Below are 21,306 nucleotides of genomic sequence, written 5' to 3'. Positions count from 1 at the left end.
CAATTGTCTGAATTTCAATATAACCGTCCTCCAAAATGTTGAAATAATATCAGATGAATGAATTACAAAGAATATTAATGATTTTTTTACAAAGTTCTGTTCAAGTATGAAAGTTCTGAAAAGAAACTGTGATATGAACTGTTACTACAATATATTTGTATTCGATATAAATTATCTGTTTTTTTAGATCAAAAGAGCCTCCAGGCCTCCATTTTCAGTTAAGAAAATAGAGTATTTTTTACGAGACGAAGCAATAACAGCCTTACACCCCCAAGACATACATGGAGCCTACATCAGGGGTGCTAAACTAGAAGAGAGAGAAACTTTAACTAGGGGAGACACAAACCCTCTCACATCCAGCAATTACCCTCTACAGGAGCATCACACACTACTGGACTCAACTCAGATAGGAGACTATCACACACTACTGGACTCAACTCAGATAAGAGGCTACTGTACTTTATATATTACAGAACATGTAAAGAGATAAGAGGCTACTGTACTTTATATATATACAGAACATGTAAAGAGGAAACAGTGAAATCATGTAGCAAAGCGAAAATCACTTCACTGGTATGCACATATCCTTTTGACCGTAGGCTCCCATCCATGCCCTCTCTTGATGATTTCACTCGTCAGTTGAGCAAGTCTTCTAGACACAATGCCTGAATCCAGCAGAGAACATAAAGAATTAGGAAGTACACTTTGAAAGCAAAATTTGTTTCTTGTTTTCCAACTACTCCATAAATGTCCAGCAACACCTATAGATATGATAGCCCTGTCCTTGCCAGTATAGCTAGGCAGCCAATTCTGGCATAAATCTAGATAGGACTTTGGGGTTTTGGAATTCCTCAAAGCAGCCCCAATAAACATTCCATAAGAACCTAGCTAGTGAACAAGAAAAGAACAAGTTATCAATGCGCCCTTCATTGTCACAAAACTCACATTAACTACTTCTTGTCCACCCTTTGTTACTCAAGTTGTCTTTGGTCAAATATCTATTTTTAGTAACAAGCTAGGAAAAGGCTTTAACTTTTAAAGACATTTTCATCCTCCACAACTACTTGTAGGGGAAGACAACATGTCTAGCAATGATGTATTGAATATTGATAAAGCGACTTAAGCGAGAAAGTACCCAAGGTTGTGAGTAGCCACTTAACCTTGTCAATTTCTCCAGTCTAAACAACCTGACCACAAATATCCAACATGTCATTCCACATAGCCAAGGTATGCCCGTACATGCATCTCCTAAATCTAATACAATCAAAGTCCTTGTTAAACACCTTAGACTGTCATATGCTTGCAAAAGGTAAGATTGTACAATCGAGGGAAAAGAACACAAAGCGGTTTATCCTTGTCCAAACATCCTCCCAGAATCTAGTCTTACGACCATCACCCAAAACCCTCTCACAACAACTATAAAAAATATCTTTTACCTCCATGACACCATTCAGGAAGTGAGAGTTGGCAGGAGATGGTTCACATTGAGTCATAGTATTTTTCCTCAAGCACTTTGCTCGAATCATGTCTTGCCACTCTCATTGTCTTTTTAAGAGAAATAATAAACACAACCACACATTTGTTTCTCAACCTTAGTAATACTGACGTCACATTAGATTTAGAGTGAAAACATAGGCACTAATATCAATGTTCTGCCACCCACATACATGAAATAGGGCGCCTAACTGTTATTTTTTGCTAACTAATAGAAGAAGAAAAAAACAAATCTCGCACTGATAAAAGCAGAGAAAATTTACCTTTATTTTTAGGGATTTTTACATCTGTGCCCCTGGTTCCTTAGCCATACTCATTCATTCCCACGCTCTTAACTTTTGCTCACTTTTCCCCACTCCCTTGCCCGAAACCCTCAGAACTGGTCACAAACGGTGGATGCCGTCGGGTCAGTGCTTTGACCGTCAACTCTGACGAGTGGGGCCGCGCTGACTGTGTCGCCCGTTGGACCTGATGAGTGGGGTCGCGGCGGACGGTGCCGCTGTTAGCCCGTTGGGCCGTGGTTAGACTGTTGGGCCGTGCGCGCGCCGCAACGACAGAAGCCTGTTATGCATGCACACACGTAGCTAGCCTACCTGCATGCGCTGCTGCCCGCCGCCACGATGCGCTGACCGGCCTTTTTTTCATGCGAGCCGGCACGGACGCAGGGACGGTTGCTGCCGCTGGTTCATAATATCCCGCACGCGTGTCTCCTCGATGTAGAGCGTTGTTTTACACTTTTCGATCCACTCGCATCTATTCAACGTGGCAATTAAAGTGGCATATCGATCGACGCGGCTCGTTTGAACGTAGCAAATCCAAAGCGCGGCCGGTGCCACTCCCCTTCCCTTCCCCTTTCCCTATTTAAACCACCACCCCTCGACCTTCTCCACACATCGATTTGCGCCGCCCCCTTCTCTTCTTCACCCAAACCCAGGGCACTCTCAAAGCGAGGCGAGGATGCAGTACAATGGCCCCACCTTCGAGCTCCCACCGACCGTGCCGGAGAGACGGTATCCGGCCGGCGTCGTCGTGGAGAGGATGCTCCGCGTGTGGGCGTTCTCATGCTGGAGGGGTGCAAGGGGGTTTGCCGAGTGGTTCCTCCGTGCGGGCTTCGCCCACCTCCCGGTGGGCTCGCCGGTGATGTTCCGACTGGAGGAAGTGCGTCCAAACTCCAGGACTCCGCCGATAGGGCTCACTGTCACCTTCACCAACAAATTTGATGCGTACTACCTCCTTGGCAAGGTGTTTTGGTGTGGATGTGAATTCATCGCATTCACAACCCACAACATCTTCACAAACTTCGACTGCATCTTCCCCACCCGCGGCGGTATGCACAGCCTCCCCTACTACATCGGCCAGGACGGCATGGAGAGGAGGAGCGGTGAAGAGGAGGCGCAGTGAAGATGGTGGTGAAGGCCCGGTCTCGTGAGCTTGTCTTGCCCTAGGGTGTTAAGGCTTTTTATCTTTTATATATTTCTATCTTATTATGTCGTTGGTTGTACCGTGACCTTTTAATCTCTGTCGTGTTATCCCCTAAGAATTATGTTATGCTTGCTACCCTTATTTGATCCTATTTGATATGTCGTTGGTTATATGTGTTTTGCTTGCTATTTCTATCTTATTTGACGTGAGATATCGCTAGATGGATATGGTGCTGTACACAAGCCCTTCTGCTAAATCAATCAATGAAAGGGTATCCCTCAATGAAAACCAGCTATTTTTTTTGAATTGTTGGTGGCCCTATTCCGTATATTGTATGAACAAAAACAAGCTAACTTTTGTATAGTTTGTGGCCTATGATATGGGTTAGGGCACCGTATGTTTTATGTAAGAAGTATGCTATATATGGTTGCTACTTTCTAACACCTCTATGTTATGGATGTATGCTTGCTACGTGAGATATCGGTAGATGGATATGGTGCCGTAGCCGAGCCATAGACATGCTCTGTAGATGGATATGGTGTCGTAGCCGATCCCTAGACATGCTCTCTAGATGGATATGGTGGCTAATGGTGCCACCGGACTTTATTTTAGACGTGGTTTCAGATGGATATCATGATCTACATAATTAAGTCTGACATGCTCTCAAAAAATCAAGGGACCCAAAAATCAAGGTGTTGTGCCGTAGGCTATATACAGAAGGAAACTGCCACGATATGTACAAACAAATTTGACATGGGCAAGTCCAACAATAAATCAATTTACCATATGCACTACTCCCTCTGTCTCGGTTTATAGGGCATGCGCGTGGTTCTAGGTCATTGATTTGACAAATTAAATATGTGTAATATGTCACCAAAAATATATCACCAGATACTTAAGTGGATGTAGTTTCTAAACATATATTTTTCATCACATATAATACATATTTAGCTAGTTAAATTGTTAACCTAAAACTACGTGCATGTCCTATAAACTGAGAAGGAGGAAGTATTTAGGCCCAAGTATTTATGTTCGGCATGGCAATAATCAAGGAAAAAAATAGAGCCAGCGCATGCACTATTTTGTAGGTCTCTTTTATCTTTGTGGGCCTTCGACACTCAACGCAATGAGATGGCCCAACCAGAGCTTAGTTTCAAGGGTTTCAATTTGGGCCCTAGAACTACGTTTTTCTTCTTCTGCGGTCGGTGTTGTCTGACAAAACAGAAGAAACTAAAAGTGTAGAAAACTGACATGATCCACAAATTAAGCAACACAGAGCATAGAGCACATGATCCACAAATTAAGCAACACAGAGCATAGAGCACATGATCCACAAATTTAAGCAAATCGTATGGCACATGATCCACAAATTTAACCAAATCCTAGAGCACATGACACCACACTAATAATATCTCTAACGAGTGATGACCAGCAAGTAAGCAAATCCTAGAGCAACTACACAAAAAATAAAAGGGGTAAAATCCTAAAGCTATCAGATTCGCCTGCTTGTTCAATTGAATCATCTGCTTCAAGTTCTTGTTCATCTTCTTTAATTCCCCCTTCAGATCTGCATCCCCAACTGTCAGAGCAGCACTTTCAGAGACCAAATTCGTTAGTGCTGACGGCAGATTGAGCTCCCGGGTTGGGGCCCCATTGAATTGAATCCGCTTAACGTAGTCATCCACCCATTCAAAATGTGTGCATTTCTTCAAGATCTAAAACGTAAACATGAACCCTAATTCCCAGATCGAAAAAGAATTAAAAGCAAATAGAAAAAGAAATCAGAGAAAAATCATGAGATCTAACCTGCCCCTCTGGCTTGCTCTCGCATTTCACGAACTCGCGCCCATAGTTGCCATTCTTGACCTCCTTCGAAGTCAACTGTATCAGTGGCGCGCTGCGTGGGCAGTCAGGACATCGCTCCATGGGAAGTGGACCATACTGGGTCCACGAGGGGCGGGAGGCTGAAGTGGAGCTCGACATATCGCCCATAGTCGCCGGAGAAGAAGAAGCAGAGGAGTGGCTCCTCTCGTCGCCGGAGAAGAAGAAGCAGAGGAGTGGCTCCTCTCGTCGCCGCAGAATAAGCAGCAGAAGAAAGGAGGGGCACAACCAACAAGTCTGGCGGATCTCCTCTCGCGGATCGCCCCACGATCCAACGATGTGGAGCCATCCATGTGATCCAACGACGCGGAGCCTGCACGCAGCCTGCCCTCGGAATTCCTTCTAGAAGACCACATCCAAGGGCTGTCGCTTGGCGCTAGGGTATGATCGGATAGCTGACGTTCCGAGCTAGTGTTAGGCGAAACCCCGCGGGGTTTAGAGGGGTTTTGAGCTGGTCAACGGGGTTTCCAAGGCTTTGACTGAGCATAACTAATTTAAAAAAATTGAAAAAATATGAAACCTTCATCGTTCGTCATTTTATAAGACACACTAACGAGGAAAAATACTAAACTTGGTATACGGACATTTACAAAGAAAACCTAGCTAGCACGATCGAGGTCAAATGAGCACCATTAATTTAAAAAAAATAAAAAAATATAAAACCTGCGCACAATGTTGTCTTGTGTGACATGTTACCCACTAATAATCATAAACTTTGTCTATGGACATTTTCATGAAAAAACCTTCACACATATGAGCTATCACGTACAACGTTTCATAGAGACCAAGGAGAGGAGGTAGGGTTCCATTCGGTTTTAGAAAATTTAAAAAAATTCAAAAAAATCACCAAAGCTTGATTTCAAAGTGAATAAGAAGGATCTGAACTTAGTTTTCCATTTCCATATGTTAAACGTGTTTTTTTCATGGTTTTCTATTAAAGTATATTTGTTTCAAAAAAATGTAAAAATAGAAAGATTAATTTAGTGAATAGTGATTCTTCGAATCTACACTATATAGATTGAATAGGTGTTAATAAAAAATATTCGGCTCATTTGGAGTAGGTCCAAAAAAAACTTGATTACAAATGGGGCTGTTTACCCTAGCTTGGGAGCTCATTTGGAGCACATTCTCATGACTACAAGTTTTACCATGCAAAAGATATCGAATTGATCACCTAATGTTTATAATAGTTCAACAAACTTTGCAACTCACGCCACAGGGGAATGGACTTCAAGTGTTGGTTCAAATTCAAAGTTTGCCTAAAATCAAATTCTACCTCAAATACACATCAAATTACAAATAGAATTATTACACCTTAGAAGTTTTCACCCTTATTACAAATCCTTAAAGTTCAAAGTTTATGACTTCCATTCAAGTTCAAATTCAAATCTTTGCCTTGCTCCTTGTGTTCCGGGATGGGTTAACCGTCTTGCTTCTGGTTTCCCTGGCTAGGGTATTTTGTGCTTTTGAAAGCTTTGTCTTGTTGCTTCTGATCTTCACTTCTGGTGGTGGCGGTTTTGTTGAGCTTTGACTGACCGAGCAAGTGATGACCAGTTGACGGTCATCTGTGGGTTCACTCATCCTTAAAGGAACTTCAGACAAAATAACTTCCTCATCTCTTATAGCTTCAAAACCTTCATAAGCCATGGTTTCAAATTCTGCATCAGATGATGGTTCAACCGATGAAGTTTCTTCCTCTCTTGGTCTTTTCTGTCCTGTGCCTCTAATTAACCTAGACCTGGGTCAAATTGAGCTTAGTCATTGATAAAAAAGAGAACAAATGCAAAAAGGGAAATGTTGCACACGTACCTCGCTGCTACTTCAGTTGCTTCATTCAACTCTGCTGCTGCATTCTCCTCTGCTGCTGCATTCTCCTCTAAACTTGCTCCATTCTCTTCTGCTGCTGCATTCTCCTCTGCATTTGCTGCTGCCCATTGTCCCTCTTCTCCAAATGATGCATCAATTGGATTGGTACAATGCCTAGCAATATGCCCTAGGATACCACATCTTTTGCACTTACGTTGTTTTTTACGCTTCCCTCTTAACCAGCTCTTATCCTGTTTTTCCTTGTACTTCCTGGTGGTCTAGTTAGTACAGGAGAACAGAGTTTGAACCCTGGGTCTGCTATGTTCCATTGGTCTTTTCCCAAGAGTGCAGGCACATTTTCAGCATAAGCAGCCCTCAATTTGGCAACAGAGAAATATTCAGAGCAATACTGATCAACTTCACCATCTTCACCTCCAATAGCAGTCATGAGATGTAGGCATGTATGCACGGCTTCCCGCGGATCTTCCATTGCCTACAACTGCATTCATTAGTTGCAAGGTTCACTGGATATCTCCATTCCCTATTTTTACTGTCTGTGTATGTCACCTCAGCCTTGTATGTCGACGGTCGAATGCATTTCATCCTTAGTCCTCTTGCCTTGGCATGCAATGCCTTAATCAGAGATGGGAGCATAAGATGGCCAACATATTGTGTTTCTACAATTCTTTTACGAAGAGCCATCTTTATCATGATCATCTGCCTGATCTTATCAAATGCTTGCCACAACAAAAGCCCTTTCACTGACTTGAACTTTGCATTGAAACACTCAGCGAGGTTATTGGTCACATAGTCTACTTTGCAGATTTCATTGAATTTGCTTCTTGACCACAACTTTCCATGATGTTCATCCATGTACTCCTTCACCAAAGGATTGTGAGCATACAACACTCTCAAATGGTGCTCATGCTTCCTCAAGCTGCATGTGTATGATGCTGGCCATAGGTTCTCATCATAAACTTTGCCTCTGAATTTCTTTTTAAAATTCTGCGCTAGGTGTCGCATACATTCCCTATGTTCCACTCCAGGGAATACAATTTCTACTGCAGTTTCTAAACCCTTGCAAGCATCTGTGTGTATAACTAAACATGAGGGTGTACCTATAATGTTGCGCAACTGCTGCAGAAACCAGAACCAACTCTCCTCGGACTCTACCTCCAACACACCAAATGCAACTGGGAATAGCCAGTTGTGTCCATCAACTACAGAAGCTGCTGCTAGCTGGCCTCTCCATCTTCCATTCAAAGCAGTTGCATCGACAGCCAAATAGGGCCTACAACCATTCAGAAACCCCTGCCAACAAGCCTTGAAACAAACAAAAGCCCTCCCGAAGCACTCCTTCTCCAGTGCCTTCCCTTTTATTTTATACTTAACTGTATGCTTGTCAATCTCTACAACACTCCATGGACTAGCCGTCTCCACTTCAGCTTTGAAGGTGTAAAGCAACTGAAAACTCTCATTCCATGGACCATTAATCTTATCAAGAGCCCTTTCCTTAGCATAGAAAATCTTCATGAAAGATATATTAATCTTGTACTTCTCAAATAGCTTCCCATGGAGTGTTGTTGGACCAATTGTTGGTGTTTCCCTCACCCAATCCAAGATTGCATCTGCCACCAACCTAACCTTTGCAAGCTTAGATTTGTCCTTTCCCCCTCCTCCTCCAGGTGGGCAAGTGTGCCCGTGTGAGTTGCTTTTTATCTGAAACAAAATGAAAAATGATGTCAAATAAAATTAAGAAACAGTACATGATAACCCACAAGTACAGGGGATCGCAACAATTTTCGACAAGTAAGAGTGTCGAACCCAACGAGGAGCTAAAGGTAGAATAAATATTCCCTCAAGTTCTATCGACCACCGATACAACTCTACGCACGCTTGACGTTCGCTTTACCTAGAACAAGTATAAAACTAGAAGTACTTTGTAGGTGTTGTTGGATAGGTTTGCAAGAATATAAAGAGCGCGAGAATAAAAACTAGGGGCTGTTTAGATAAATACACAATAAAGTAAATATAGCGAGTGTGGAAAAGTGGTGGTAGGAGTTGCGAAATTGTCCCTAAGCAATTGACTACTTTACTAGACCGATAGCGAGTTTTATGTGGGAGAGGCCACTGCTAGCATGTCATCCCTGACTTGGAATTCTATGCGCTTATGATTGGAACTATTAGCAAGCATCCGCAACTACTAACGTTCATTAAGGTAAAACCCAACCATAGCATTAAGTTATATTGGTCCCCCTTCAATCCCGTATGCATCAATTTCTATGCTAGGTTGAAGCTTCTGTCACTCTTGCCCTCCAATACATAGTCCTATCAACATACAACTAACCCTATGGTGTGATCCACGCGCGCGCTCATATGATGGGCACCAAAGGACAACAACATAACCACAAGCAAATTAAATCAATCATAGCAATTCATCAACCACCGATAGGACAAAGAAAATCTACTCAGTCATCATAGGATGGCAACACATCATTGGATAATAATATGAAGCATAAAGCACCATGTTCAAGTAGAGGGTACAGCGGGTTGCGGGAGAGTGGACCGCTGTAGATAAAGGGGGGAAGGTGATGGAGATGTTGGTGAAGATGGCGGAGGTGTTGGTGAAGATCGCGGTGATGATGATGGTGGCCACGGCAGCGTTCCGGCGCCACCGGAAGAGAGGGGGAGAGGGGTCCCCTTCTTCTTCTTCTTCTTCTTCTTCTTCTTCTTCTTCTTCTTCTTCTTCCTTGACCTCCTCCCTAGATGGGAGAAGGGTTTCCCCTCTGGTCATTGGCCGCCATGGCATGGGAGGGGCGAGAGCCCCTCCGAGATTGGATCTGTCTCTCTGTCTCTCTCTGTTTCTGCGCTCCTCTGGTCTGCCTTTTCACCGTTTCGTATATATATGGAGATCCGTAACTCCGATTGGATTGAAACCTTCGCCCAGATTTTTCTCCGAAAATTAGCTTTCTTGCGGCCAAAGTAGAGCAGCAACCACCTTACGGGTGGCCCAAGAGGGGGGCAGGCGCGCCCCCTGCCTCGTGGCCACCTCGGACACCGCCTCGCGTTGATTCTTCTTCCCATATTATCCAAATATTCCAAAAATATTCTCCGTCCGTTTTTATCCCGTTTGGATTCCGTTTGATATGGGGTTTCTGCGAAACATAAAACATGCAACAAACAGGAACTGGCACTGGGCACTGGATCAATATGTTAGTCCCAAAAATAGTATAAAAAGTTGCCAAAAGTATATGAAAGTTGAATAATATTGGCATGGAACAATAAAAAATTATAGATACGACGGAGACGTATCAGCATCCCCAAGCTTAATTCCTGCTCGTCCTCGAGTAGGTAAATGATAAAAAAGATAATTTTTGATGTGGAATGCTACCTAGCATAATCTTGATCATGTATCTAATCATGGCATGAATATTAAGACACGAGTGATTCAAAGCAATAGTCTATCATTTGACATAAAAACAATAATACTTCAAGCATACTAATAAAGCAATCATGTCTTTTCAAAATAACATGGCCAAAGAAAGTAATTCCTATAAAATCATATAGTCTGGCTATGCTCCATCTTCATCACACACAATATTTAAATCATGCACAACCCCGGTTTCAGCCAAGCAATTGTTTCATACTTTTAACGCGCTTCAGCTTTTTTAACCCTCACGCAATACATGAGCGCACGCCATGGATATAGCACTATAGGTGGAATAGAGTATGATGGAGGAGGTTGTGTGGAGAAGACAAAAAGGGAGAAAGTCTCACATTGACGCAACTAATCAACGGGCTATGGAGATGCCCATCAATTGATGTCAATGCGAGGAGTAGGGATTGCCATGCAACGGATGCACTAAGAGCTATAAGTGTATGAAAGCTCAAACTGGAAACTAAGTGGGAGTGCATCCAACTTGCTTGCTCACGAAGACCTTGGGCATTTGAGGAAGCCCATCATCGGAATATACAAGCCAAGTTCTATAATGAAAATTCCCACTAGTATATGAAAGTGATAACTCAAGAGACTCTCTATATGAAGAACATGGTGCTACATTGAAGCACAAGTGTGGTAAAAGGATAGTAACATTGTCCCTTTTATACTTTTTTTCTCTTTTTTTGCGGGCTTCTTTGGCCCCCCTTTTTTTATTTAGGCTTCTTTGGCCTCTTTTTTTGGGACAATGCTCTAATAATGATGATCATCACACTTCTATTTACTTACAACTCGATACTAGAACAAAGATATGACTCTATATGAATGCCTCCGGCGGTGTACCGGGATGTGCAATGATCTAGCGTAGCAATGACATCAAACATCATGCTAGCTATCTTACGATCATGCAAAGCAATATGATAATGAATGCTCAAGTCATGTATACGATGACGATGGAAGTTGCATGGCAATATATCTCGGAATGGCTATGGAAATGCCATAATAGGTAGGTATGGTGGCTGTTTTGAGGAAGATATAAGGAGGCTTATGTGTGATAGAGCGTATCATATCACGGGGTTTGGATGCACCGGCGAAGTTTGCACCAACTCTCGAGGTGAGAAAGGGCAATGCACGGTACTGAAGAGGCTAGCAATGATGGAAGGGTGAGAGTGCGTATAATCCATGGACTCAACATTAGTCATAAAGTACTCATATACTTATTGCAAAAGTTTATTAGCCCTCGAAGCAAAGTGCTACTACGCATGCCCCTAGGGGGAAGTTTGGTAGGAGTTAACCATCGCGCGCCCCCGACCTCCACACAAAGGAAGACAATCAATAAATACCTCATGCTCCAACTTCGTTACATAACGGTTCATCATACGTGCATGCTACGGGAATCACAAACCTCAACACAAGTATTTCTACTAATCCACAACTACCCACTAGCACACTATAATATTACCACCTTTATATCGCAAGACTATTGCAAGGAATCAAACATATCATATTCAGTGATCTACAAGTTTTATGTAGGATTTTATGACTAACCATGTGAATGACCAATTCCTGTCATCTCTCTAAATAGATATAAGTGAAGCAAGAGAGTTTAATTCTTTCTACAAAAGATATGCCCACGCTCTAACAAATATAAGTGAAGCAAAAGAGCATTCTACAAATGGCGGTTTTCTATGTGAAGAGAAACAGGCAATCCAAACTTCAAATGATATAAGTGAAGCACATGAAGCATTCTATAAAGCCATACTCAAAAGATATAAGTGAGGTGCAATGAGCATTCTATAAATCAACCAAGGACTATCTCATACCAGCATGGTGCATAAAAGAAAAGTAAAAACTAAATGCAAAAGACGCTCCAAGATTTGCACATATCGCATGAACGAAACGAATCTGAAGACATACCGATACTTGTTGAAGAAAGAGGGGATGCCTTCCGGGGCATCCCCAAGCTTAGACGCTTGAGTCTCCTTGAATATTTACTTGGGGTGCCTTGGGAATCCCCAAGCTTGAGTTCTTGCCTCCCTTCTTTCTTCTCACATCGAGACCTTCTCGATCATCGAACACTTCATCCACACAAAATTTCAACAGAAAACTCGGTAAGATCCGTTAGTATAATAAAGCAAATCACTACTCTAAGTACTGTTGCAAACCAATTCATATTTTGTTTTTGCATTGTGTCTACTGTAATATAGCTTTTCCATGGCTTAATCCACTGATATAAATTGATAGTTTCATCAAAACAAGCAAACTATGCATCAAAAACAGAATCTGTCTAAAACAGAACAGTCTGTAACAATCTGAACATTCACCATACTTCTGATACTTCAAAAATTCTACCAAAATTAGGAAAAATAAAAAATTTGTATAGAAATACAGTGCAAAAAGAATCAGAACCATTTGACGTTCCAGTAAAAAAATGAAAAATCACGCACTACAGCCAAAGTTTCTGTCCTGCACCGCACAAACCAACAAACATTGTAAACGTCCTAAAGGCAAACCTTGGTACATTATTTTTATAATACAATGGAATTGTACAAGGGTTTAATTATTTTTATTGAAAAGTTTTTGTAATCAAGATTCACAAAATTTCCGTGAGCATGAACAAAGTTCAAGGCTAGCTCCCACTTTAACAATGCTCGTCTTTCTCACTTTCGCTTTTCTTTTTGAAAAAGTTTTGGGTTCCCCTCTTTTTTTTGTTTTTTGAACTTTATAAAAGCACACAACAGAAATAAATGACTCTCTAAAACTTCCGGGTTGTCTCCCTGGCAGCGCTTTCTTTAAAGCCATTAAGCTAGGCATATAGTGCTCAAGTAATGAATCCACCCGGATCCCAAGGTATATCAAAGCCAATTTTAATTAACAATGATTTGTAATTTAGTAGTGAGCACAAAGTAACATAAATCAAGCAACAACGAAGTCTAACTCTCTTCCTATGCATCGTCATGTCATAAAAGAACAATTCATGCACGCAAAGTAAAGGTCAATGCATAGTATAAGCAGTTTCTTGCAATTCTATCGTGTTGGAAACATAAAGAGGCGGAGATGTAGTTCCTCTCTCATAATAATTGCAAGTAGGAGCAGCAAGCACATGCATATTATATCTATCAAAATCGTCATGTGTGGTAGTAAAACGCAACCCATCAATATAATCCTTAATAAGCACAAACTTCTCCGATATAGTATAGTTGGGAGAATTCAAAAAGATAATAGGACTATCATGCGTGGGTGCAATAGCAACAATTTCATGTTTAACATAAGGAACTATAGCAAGTTCATCTCCATAAGCATAATTCATATCGGCATCTTGGCCACAAGCATAGCAAGCATCATGAAAAAGGGATATTTCAAGAGAATCAACGGGATCATAACAATCATCATAGCAATCATCCTTCGGTAAACACGAAGGGAAATTAAACAATGTATGAGTTGAAGAGTTACTCTCATTAGAAGGTGGGCACGGGTAGCTAATCTGCTCTTCCTCCTTTTGTTCTTCGCTCTCCTCATCATCTTTTTCATCCAATGAGCTCATAGTTTCATCAATTTCTTCTTCCATAGACTCCTACAAAATATTAGTCTCTTCTTGGACAGCGGAGACTTTCTCAATAAATGCATCAATATCGGCATTGTATTCATAATTCTCATAGCAATATTTAAGGATAGCTAAATTTTCAGGTCTATAAACAGCATCATAAAGATTTTCAAACTCTTTGAACATAGATTCAATTTCATAAGCACCCATAAAAGCAACAAATTCTTCTATTTGTTCCACATCATAGTAATCATATATACCTCTAGCATAAGAGGCCAAGGTTTCATTATCATTAAATTCGCATGAAAAGGGAAGGTGTGGAGCCTTCATCCTAGAGCAACAAGTATAATCATATCTCAAGCACAGTTGCCTAGCATACCAATACAACATATAAATTTGATCCCACAATAGTTTCCCTTTTTGAGTCAAGCGATAATCCCTAAAGTATTCACGTTGGTCCAACGTGTCTCCCATTACATAATTGAATGAGGTTTTCTCAGGATTATCAAAGTGGTACATAATATTGTTCACATATTGAGCATCGAGGGTTTTAGGAGGTTCCCCATCTCCATGAGTAGCAAGTAAACCTTTTTTTTGGTATTTCGTGTTCCATATCCATAACTAAAGATAAAGAACAACTAAGAACAGCAAATAAAAATGACTTAGTGATAAAGCAAACAATCACACACGAGAATATTCACCCCATGCTATTGCTCCCCGGCAACGGCGCCAGAAAAAGGTCTTGATAACCCACAAGTATAGGGGATCGCAACAGTTTTCGATAAGTAAGAGTGTCGAACCCAACGAGGAGCTAAAGGTAGAATAAATATTCCCTCAAGTTCTATCGACCAGTGATACAACTCTACGCACGCTTGACGTTCGCTTTACCTAGAACAAGTATAAAACTAGAAGTACTTTGTAGGTGTTGTTGGATAGGTTTGCAAGAATATAAAGAGCGCGAGAATAAAAACTAGGGGCTGTTTAGATAAAAACACAATAAATTAAATATAGCGAGTGTGGAAAAGTGGTGGTAGGAGTTGCGAAATTGTCCCTAAGCAATTGACTACTTTACTAGACCGATAGCAAGTTTTATGTGGGAGAGGCCACTGCTAGCATGTCATCCCTGACTTGGAATTCTATGCACTTATGATTGGAACTATTAGCAAGCATCCGCAACTACTAACGTTCATTAAGGTAAAACCCAACCATAGCATTAAGTTATATTGGCCCCCCTTCAATCCCGTATGCATCAATTTCTATGCTAGGTTGAAGCTTCTGTCACTCTTGCCCTCCAATACATAGTCCTATCAACATACAACTAACCCTATGGTGTGATCCACGCGCGCGCTCATATGATGGGCACCAAAGGATAGCAACATAACCACAAGCAAATTAAATCAATCATAGAAATTCATCAACCATCGATAGGACAAAGAAAATCTACTCAGACATCACAGGATGGCAACACATCATTGGATAATAATATGAAGCATAAAACACCATGTTCAAGTAGAGGGTACAGAGGGTTGCGGGAGAGTGGACCGCTGTAGATAGAGGGGGGAAGGTGATGGAGATGTTGGTGAAGATGGCGGAGGTGTTGGTGAAGATCGCGGTGATGATGATGGTGGCCACGGCAGCGTTCCGGCGCCACCGGAAGAGAGGGGGAGAGGGGTCCCCTTCTTCTTCTTCTTCCTTGACCTCCTCCCTAGATGGGAGAAGGGTTTCCCCTCTGGTCCTTGGCCTCCATGGCATGGGAGGGGCGAGAGCCCCTCCGAGATTGGATCTGTCTCTCTGTCTCTCTCTATTTCTGCGCTCCTCTGGTCTGCCTTGTCACCGTTTCGTATATATATGGAGATCCGTAACTCCGATTGGATTGAAACCTTCGCCCAGATTTTTCTCCGAAAATTAGCTTTCTTGCGGCCAAAGTAGAGCAGCAACCGCCTTACGGGTGGCCCACGAGGGGGGCAGGCGCGCCCTCCTGCCTCGTGGCCACCTCGGGCACCGCCTCGCGTTGATTCTTCTTCCCATATTCTCCAAATATTCCAAAAATATTCTCCGTCCGTTTTTATCCCGTTTGGATTCCGTTTGATATGGGGTTTCTGCGAAACATAAAACATGCAACAAACAGGAACTGGCACTGAGCACTGGATCAATATGTTAGTCCCAAAAATAGTATAAAAAGTTGGCAAAAGTATATGAAAGTTGAATAATATTGGCATGGAACAATCAAAAATTATAAATACGACGGAGACGTATCAGTACACATGATCTGAATATAGAATGGATAAATAATCTGATAAAAAGATTCAGTTGTAATACCTGAATCAATTTGCTCTTTAGCATAGTGGATGCATGCAACCTCCACCTACACCTATCATAAGGGCAATGAACAGTGAATCTTCTTGGCTCAGTCCTATCAACCTCATAGGAGTTTTCAGTGAGAATGCAATATGTAGTCACTGCATTATGACAGTCCACCATCGATTCGAATACGGTTCTTGGAGTAAGCTCAGGATTCTCCCTGTTCCACTCAATGTTGGCATGTCCTCACCATCATATTCTTGTAAAACTAAGGAGTCGATGTTCTCCTCCCTCTCTTCATCGTCAGTGTCATCAAATCTAGCACGGCTGCTAGGCTCCTCTGCATATTCATCTTCCACTGCCTGTTGACTCTATCTACCAGTTCAGGGAATAGAATCTCATCCTCATCATCATGTCAAGGCACTTCCTCGTCAGGCTCTGCATCTACTTCTATCATCAGGTGCAGAAGGGAGAGGAGAAGTGGCAGAATTAGCGGCAGCCGACATGTTGTGGCTTTCAGAACCACTAGGTTTACTTGGTCTCGACCTACAAGGAGTGCGAGGACGCTCGCTATTAGCAGAGACAGATGATGTCTGAACACCCTTCCCCTTCGGGATATGTTGTTTGCGTGCCTGAAGCACATCGATATGGATTTTACCGAAACGGCTGTCAGCATTCCAACTAAATAGCAATCCCAGATGCTCATCACAAGTTAATGGGACAAATCTCTGCTCGGTACTGTCGAAATATCTCAGTTCAACAGCATCGGCAGGGCTCCAAGGATACTCACAACAGAGTGGCTCGCGGAAATCGGTGAACGAAATGCTGGTTTCTACCACTTTAGGATAGAAAAACCAAGAAATCAGACACGGTTTAGTTCCACGCAGCTCGCTAGTTTCCATTCTAACTGCCAGCCGAAAAGCAAGTGCAGGATCAACCCTATTCGATTAAAATAAGATAAAGGGCGCAGTTAGGCCGATTTTTTTAGATAAATTGCACTGATTCACGCTAACGGTGGTCAAATACAGTCTAATTTACGGATCTCCTAATCAATTTGAGAGCAAAACGATGCTTACCCAGGTGGAATCCATGAATTATCCTCCTCTGATTCGACCCAATCATCTCCACGGTCGACGGGCCGGACGGGGTGCTCCCCCGACATCGCTTCCTAATCCTAGATGGGGAGAGAGGGTAGATGCGGCGGAGGCGGCACGACGGCGGCGGAGGGGGCGGCGCGGAAGTGACTCGATCTGATTCAGGTTACAGTGAGGGGAACCTACAGTGAGTGTCAGTTTCGCGGCCCCATTGGTTAGCACGTAACGGTCAAAATGTGGACTCGGCCCTACGCGGCCCCACTCGTCAGAGTTAACGGTCAAAGCACTGACCCGAGGGCAACGTCCATTGTGACCAGTTCTGAGGGTTTCAGCCAAGGGAGTGGGGAAAAGTGAGCAAAAGTTAAGATCGTGGGGATGAATGAGTAGAACTAAGGATCCAGGGGCACAGAAATAAAAAAAACCCTTATTTTTATCTCTATTATCAAAGCATGCAAGTCACATCACTGTCCCGATTTACAATTGTTGAATCAATAATAAATTTGGACTTACAAACCAAATCCCTAAATCCGACTCTAATAAAGTTAATAAATTTGATCATGTGGTCTAAATCCTGGAAACTCTAAATCTAACTATAAGATACAGAGGAACCACGATACAGATGATTGTGGGGTGGGAAATTTAGGTTCAAATCCTAAAATCCTCAAATCTCTAAATTTGACTCACCACCAAATCAATATGCCGCTGCCAACAGAGCGCACACTCAACTCCTTCTGCCAGTGGCAAATCTAGAAAGAAAATGCAGGGTGGGTTCAAAGTTCACGCCGAGAAAACCGAACACTCTTTGCAATAAAATATTGGTTATCTCCTAATCCTTTTGTGCAAATAAAGTGAAATTTTCCCAAATTACTACCGGAAACATGTAGTATTTACTAGAATTTTTTCAGGTTCTACGAAAAATATCAAATTTTGAAATAAGAAAATATTTTTACCAATTTAAAGAGACAATATGTGCCAAAAATGTGCTCATATTGACATGGCATATCTGAACACTAATACTAGCAGCATGATTGACATACAACAAAGTTTCATAAAATCCGCACAACAATACATCAAGTACAAGAGAAGCGACCAAAAACAGACAAAGACAATGATATTGGTGTTCTCAATGAGGGCGGGTTGAACGATAACATTGATTGGGGTAATAATGGATTGAGGAACAATAGGAAGTGTATTCGAACTACTTGCAAACCAACTATGCAAAGTCTTCTTTCTTTTCATGTCTACAAAAAAAGATTAAACAATGATAGAAATTAGTTCATAGATTAATTATAATTAGAAGTAAAACTAGCTATTGACTAGAAGTCTAGAAATAAAATAGCTAGTAACCATAAGTGACTAAACTATCTACCGCACTAACCAGTGAACTAACAAATTAGACAGAGTCAAAGACAGTGCCTCCTCTTGGACGGGCGACGGCGGATCCGGCAAGCTGCAGAGGACCCTGGACGACGGCGCATACGGCGAGCTGCAGAGGACGGGCAACGACGAATCCAGTGAGTTTCTAAGGACCCTGGGCGACGAGCTCCTCGGCAGCCCTGCTCCCTCGATGATGGATCGGTGCCTCGGTTGATGACGACGCCCGGAGGGGAGGCGGCGTCCAGCCCGGAGGCTGGCATACGGCGTCCGTTGAAGAGCCGGCATCTGGCGTGAAGGTTGGTGGTGGCGTCTGGTGGGTATGTTTGGTGGCCCCTATTGTGCGCGTGCTAGTCGATGGTGGTTATTTTCTCGTGCGCGCGGGGGAACCCAGGATGCTTAGTCACCGATTTTGCTTAGATGGGCTGCCTGCTGGACTAGTTGTTTTGGGCTGAGCTTAACAAATGTGTTGAAGACTGCTACTAATTTCTTTTCCACGAATTTGTAGGCTAAGCTCGAGCCTATCGAAGCTTCCCTGGTTGATTCGTCACCTCTTTCTGCCAATATATCTTGAACCCCCTAATATTAGCAGGTCATTAATGTTGTCATGAGCATGCGTTATCTCGTTAATAGTTTAGCCAAATTAATGTAAAACATTCTATATTGTTTATACTAAACTTCTTTATTTTTTTGAAAGACATTGGTTGTCATATTTTTTTAGCAAACAATAGAACAAGTAGTGACGCAAAGTATTAAGATATATTGTTTGCATATACAATCTAATCTTTCGATTAAAAATACATAGGCATTAAGTTGAAACAACATTTTTGTGATGGTGTTTGTTTGTGATATTATTCCGAAAAGGCTATTTCTTCTAATTTATTTTTATATGAAATCACATTACTCTCTAAATTAATTTGTGGCATTTATGTGTTCACATATAGTTTATTATCTTCAAATAATTTGTGAGCTCTAGAGTAACAAGTTAGAAAGATCTTGATAACTATTTCTAAAGAGTATATAGTTGATTAACTTAGGCATAAATAAATAGAAAGCTCTAGAACGTATACTCTGGAAGCACTAATGGATGACTGCAGGGTGCCCTTCGAGTACACTCTTCTAGGTAATCCAGCAAGGCCTTTACACCGAATGGCCCATCTATCTGACAAGGATGGGTGTTAAAAACTGCATTATCAAAAACGAGACCAACCCGGGCTAGACTAGCCTCTTGGCTTTTTTTTATAGAAAAAACTCCGTGAGCACCAAGTGTTCGAGCCGAGAATCGAACCCTGACGGTCCGACTGCGAACTTCCGCGCCTTGTCAACTGAGCTACGCTCCGTTCTCTAAAAACTGCATTATCATTTCAGCTATCGTCACCTAACATGCATGAACTGTTCCATTTTCCTCAGCTGGGATTAATGATCGAAAGGCGCACGCTCAAGAACTAACATGCATGTGGAAGTGGTTATCACGTGAACCTGATCCCTATAAGGCTATAACCCGGTAGAACCTTCTGAGCACGCGGACATGGATGCGGGAGCCAGTTATCTAACACTGCCCGCATACATTTCAACCCGCATTTGAACTAACCGGACGAAGTTCATGCAAACTGGTCGATACTCATCAAAGTTCACATAGAAAATAGTACAAATCATCCATACATAGCATGCAAGTATAGAAACACAATGTCTCAAATTCGACTAGATTAACCGGATGTCCAACAAGTTTTTCATCAACGGATCATGTTCTCCCACTCATACTCCCCCTTCAGTTCCATCCAACAGTGTGCGTACGTAAATAGCCGTCCCTCTGTCCAGTGGTACATCACTACAACGCGTGCGGGCTACATAACGTGTAGACCAACATTGAGGAACGAATCAATCAATAAGTTGAGCAAGAGGAAGAAAAACTTACGACCTCGTCCTCTGCCGCATGCAATGGCCACCTTGCCTCTAATTGCTGAACCACGTTACAATACTTGGTGAGGCTGGCCTGGATAGTGTACCGGCGATACGATAATGACCTCATATTGCGTTCTTGAATGATTTACATGTCGTACGACGCAATGTGCTTTCGTGCGTGAAACCATTCATGCACTTGCTGCTAGAAGGCCCCCCCTCTTCTTCTTCCTACGAAATCCGCGAATACGGCTAACCACGCATCACACAACAACTCATCTTGCATGGTCGAGTAGCTTGCCATCCTTCGTGACACAACGTTCGAAAATAAGCTCAACGGCATTTGACCGAACACTTGCCGAGCATGGTGTCCGCCATGGAGGTCGTCAACAGGGGGCGGAGTGTACCTAGGTACAAACGGCTCCAGAGAGGATAGCGTCGTCGTAAAGGCGAGCGGGCGCGTCGGTGCTGGTTGCGGACGTCTGTCAATGCCTCTGTGGCGACCGGAGACGTACGACGGCGGCGGCTGCAGAGGTGGAGGGTGCAGATGCAAAGTAAGGGGAGAAGGGGCATAGTGGAAGGAAATGGGACCGGTAGGGGGATTGGGTGGGCCGGGGGTGTTGGAGTCCTACGTGGTTGTTGCCCGAACATCCGCAAAGCCCCCCGCGTTTGTCTCTAATTTACGAGAGAAAACGCATCCGAACCATCCCGCTGACCGATACAGGTCCGCGTTGAATTGCTTTCATGGTCCGGACAGCGCGGTCCAAAGGGATACGAACGACTTGAGGGTCGCCGTTGGAATGCCCTAATGAGGCATGTGGGCAGCTCAGGAATGAATTCCAGAAGAATCCTCTGCTTGAGTCGTCCCACCCACTGAGGCCAACCAACTACTTGAGTCATCTATGCCCTCAGAGCCCAGCCTTGTTCATGCTTAGCACAGGAAAATCTACCATTTGGTCGCTAATTCAATCTCCAACAACTACGCTAGCAATCATAGCATTAGTCAATAAACTCCATCAAATCTTCTTCAGCCCCCTCCCTCCCGCCCCCCAAAA

General features: G+C 42.7%; 1 protein-coding gene across 1 annotated transcript; it reads right to left on the bottom strand.

Annotated features, from left to right (window-relative positions):
• Positions 1–7,047: 7,047 nt before the first annotated feature.
• Positions 7,048–17,046, bottom strand: LOC141020858 (uncharacterized). Its single transcript, XM_073495808.1, has 3 exons — positions 16,961–17,046; positions 15,903–15,954; positions 7,048–8,322 (listed from the first exon to the last, which is right to left on the bottom strand). Exons 1-3 carry the CDS (start codon positions 17,044–17,046, stop codon positions 7,048–7,050), a joined length of 1,413 nt encoding a protein of 470 aa, XP_073351909.1.
• Positions 17,047–21,306: the final 4,260 nt, after the last annotated feature.

This window comes from Aegilops tauschii, chromosome 3, assembly GCF_002575655.3.
Source record: "Aegilops tauschii subsp. strangulata cultivar AL8/78 chromosome 3, Aet v6.0, whole genome shotgun sequence".
Classification (NCBI taxonomy): domain Eukaryota; kingdom Viridiplantae; phylum Streptophyta; class Magnoliopsida; order Poales; family Poaceae; genus Aegilops; species Aegilops tauschii.
Note: the sequence above shows the minus strand (reverse complement) of the source record. Positions and strands in the feature narration are given on the sequence as shown.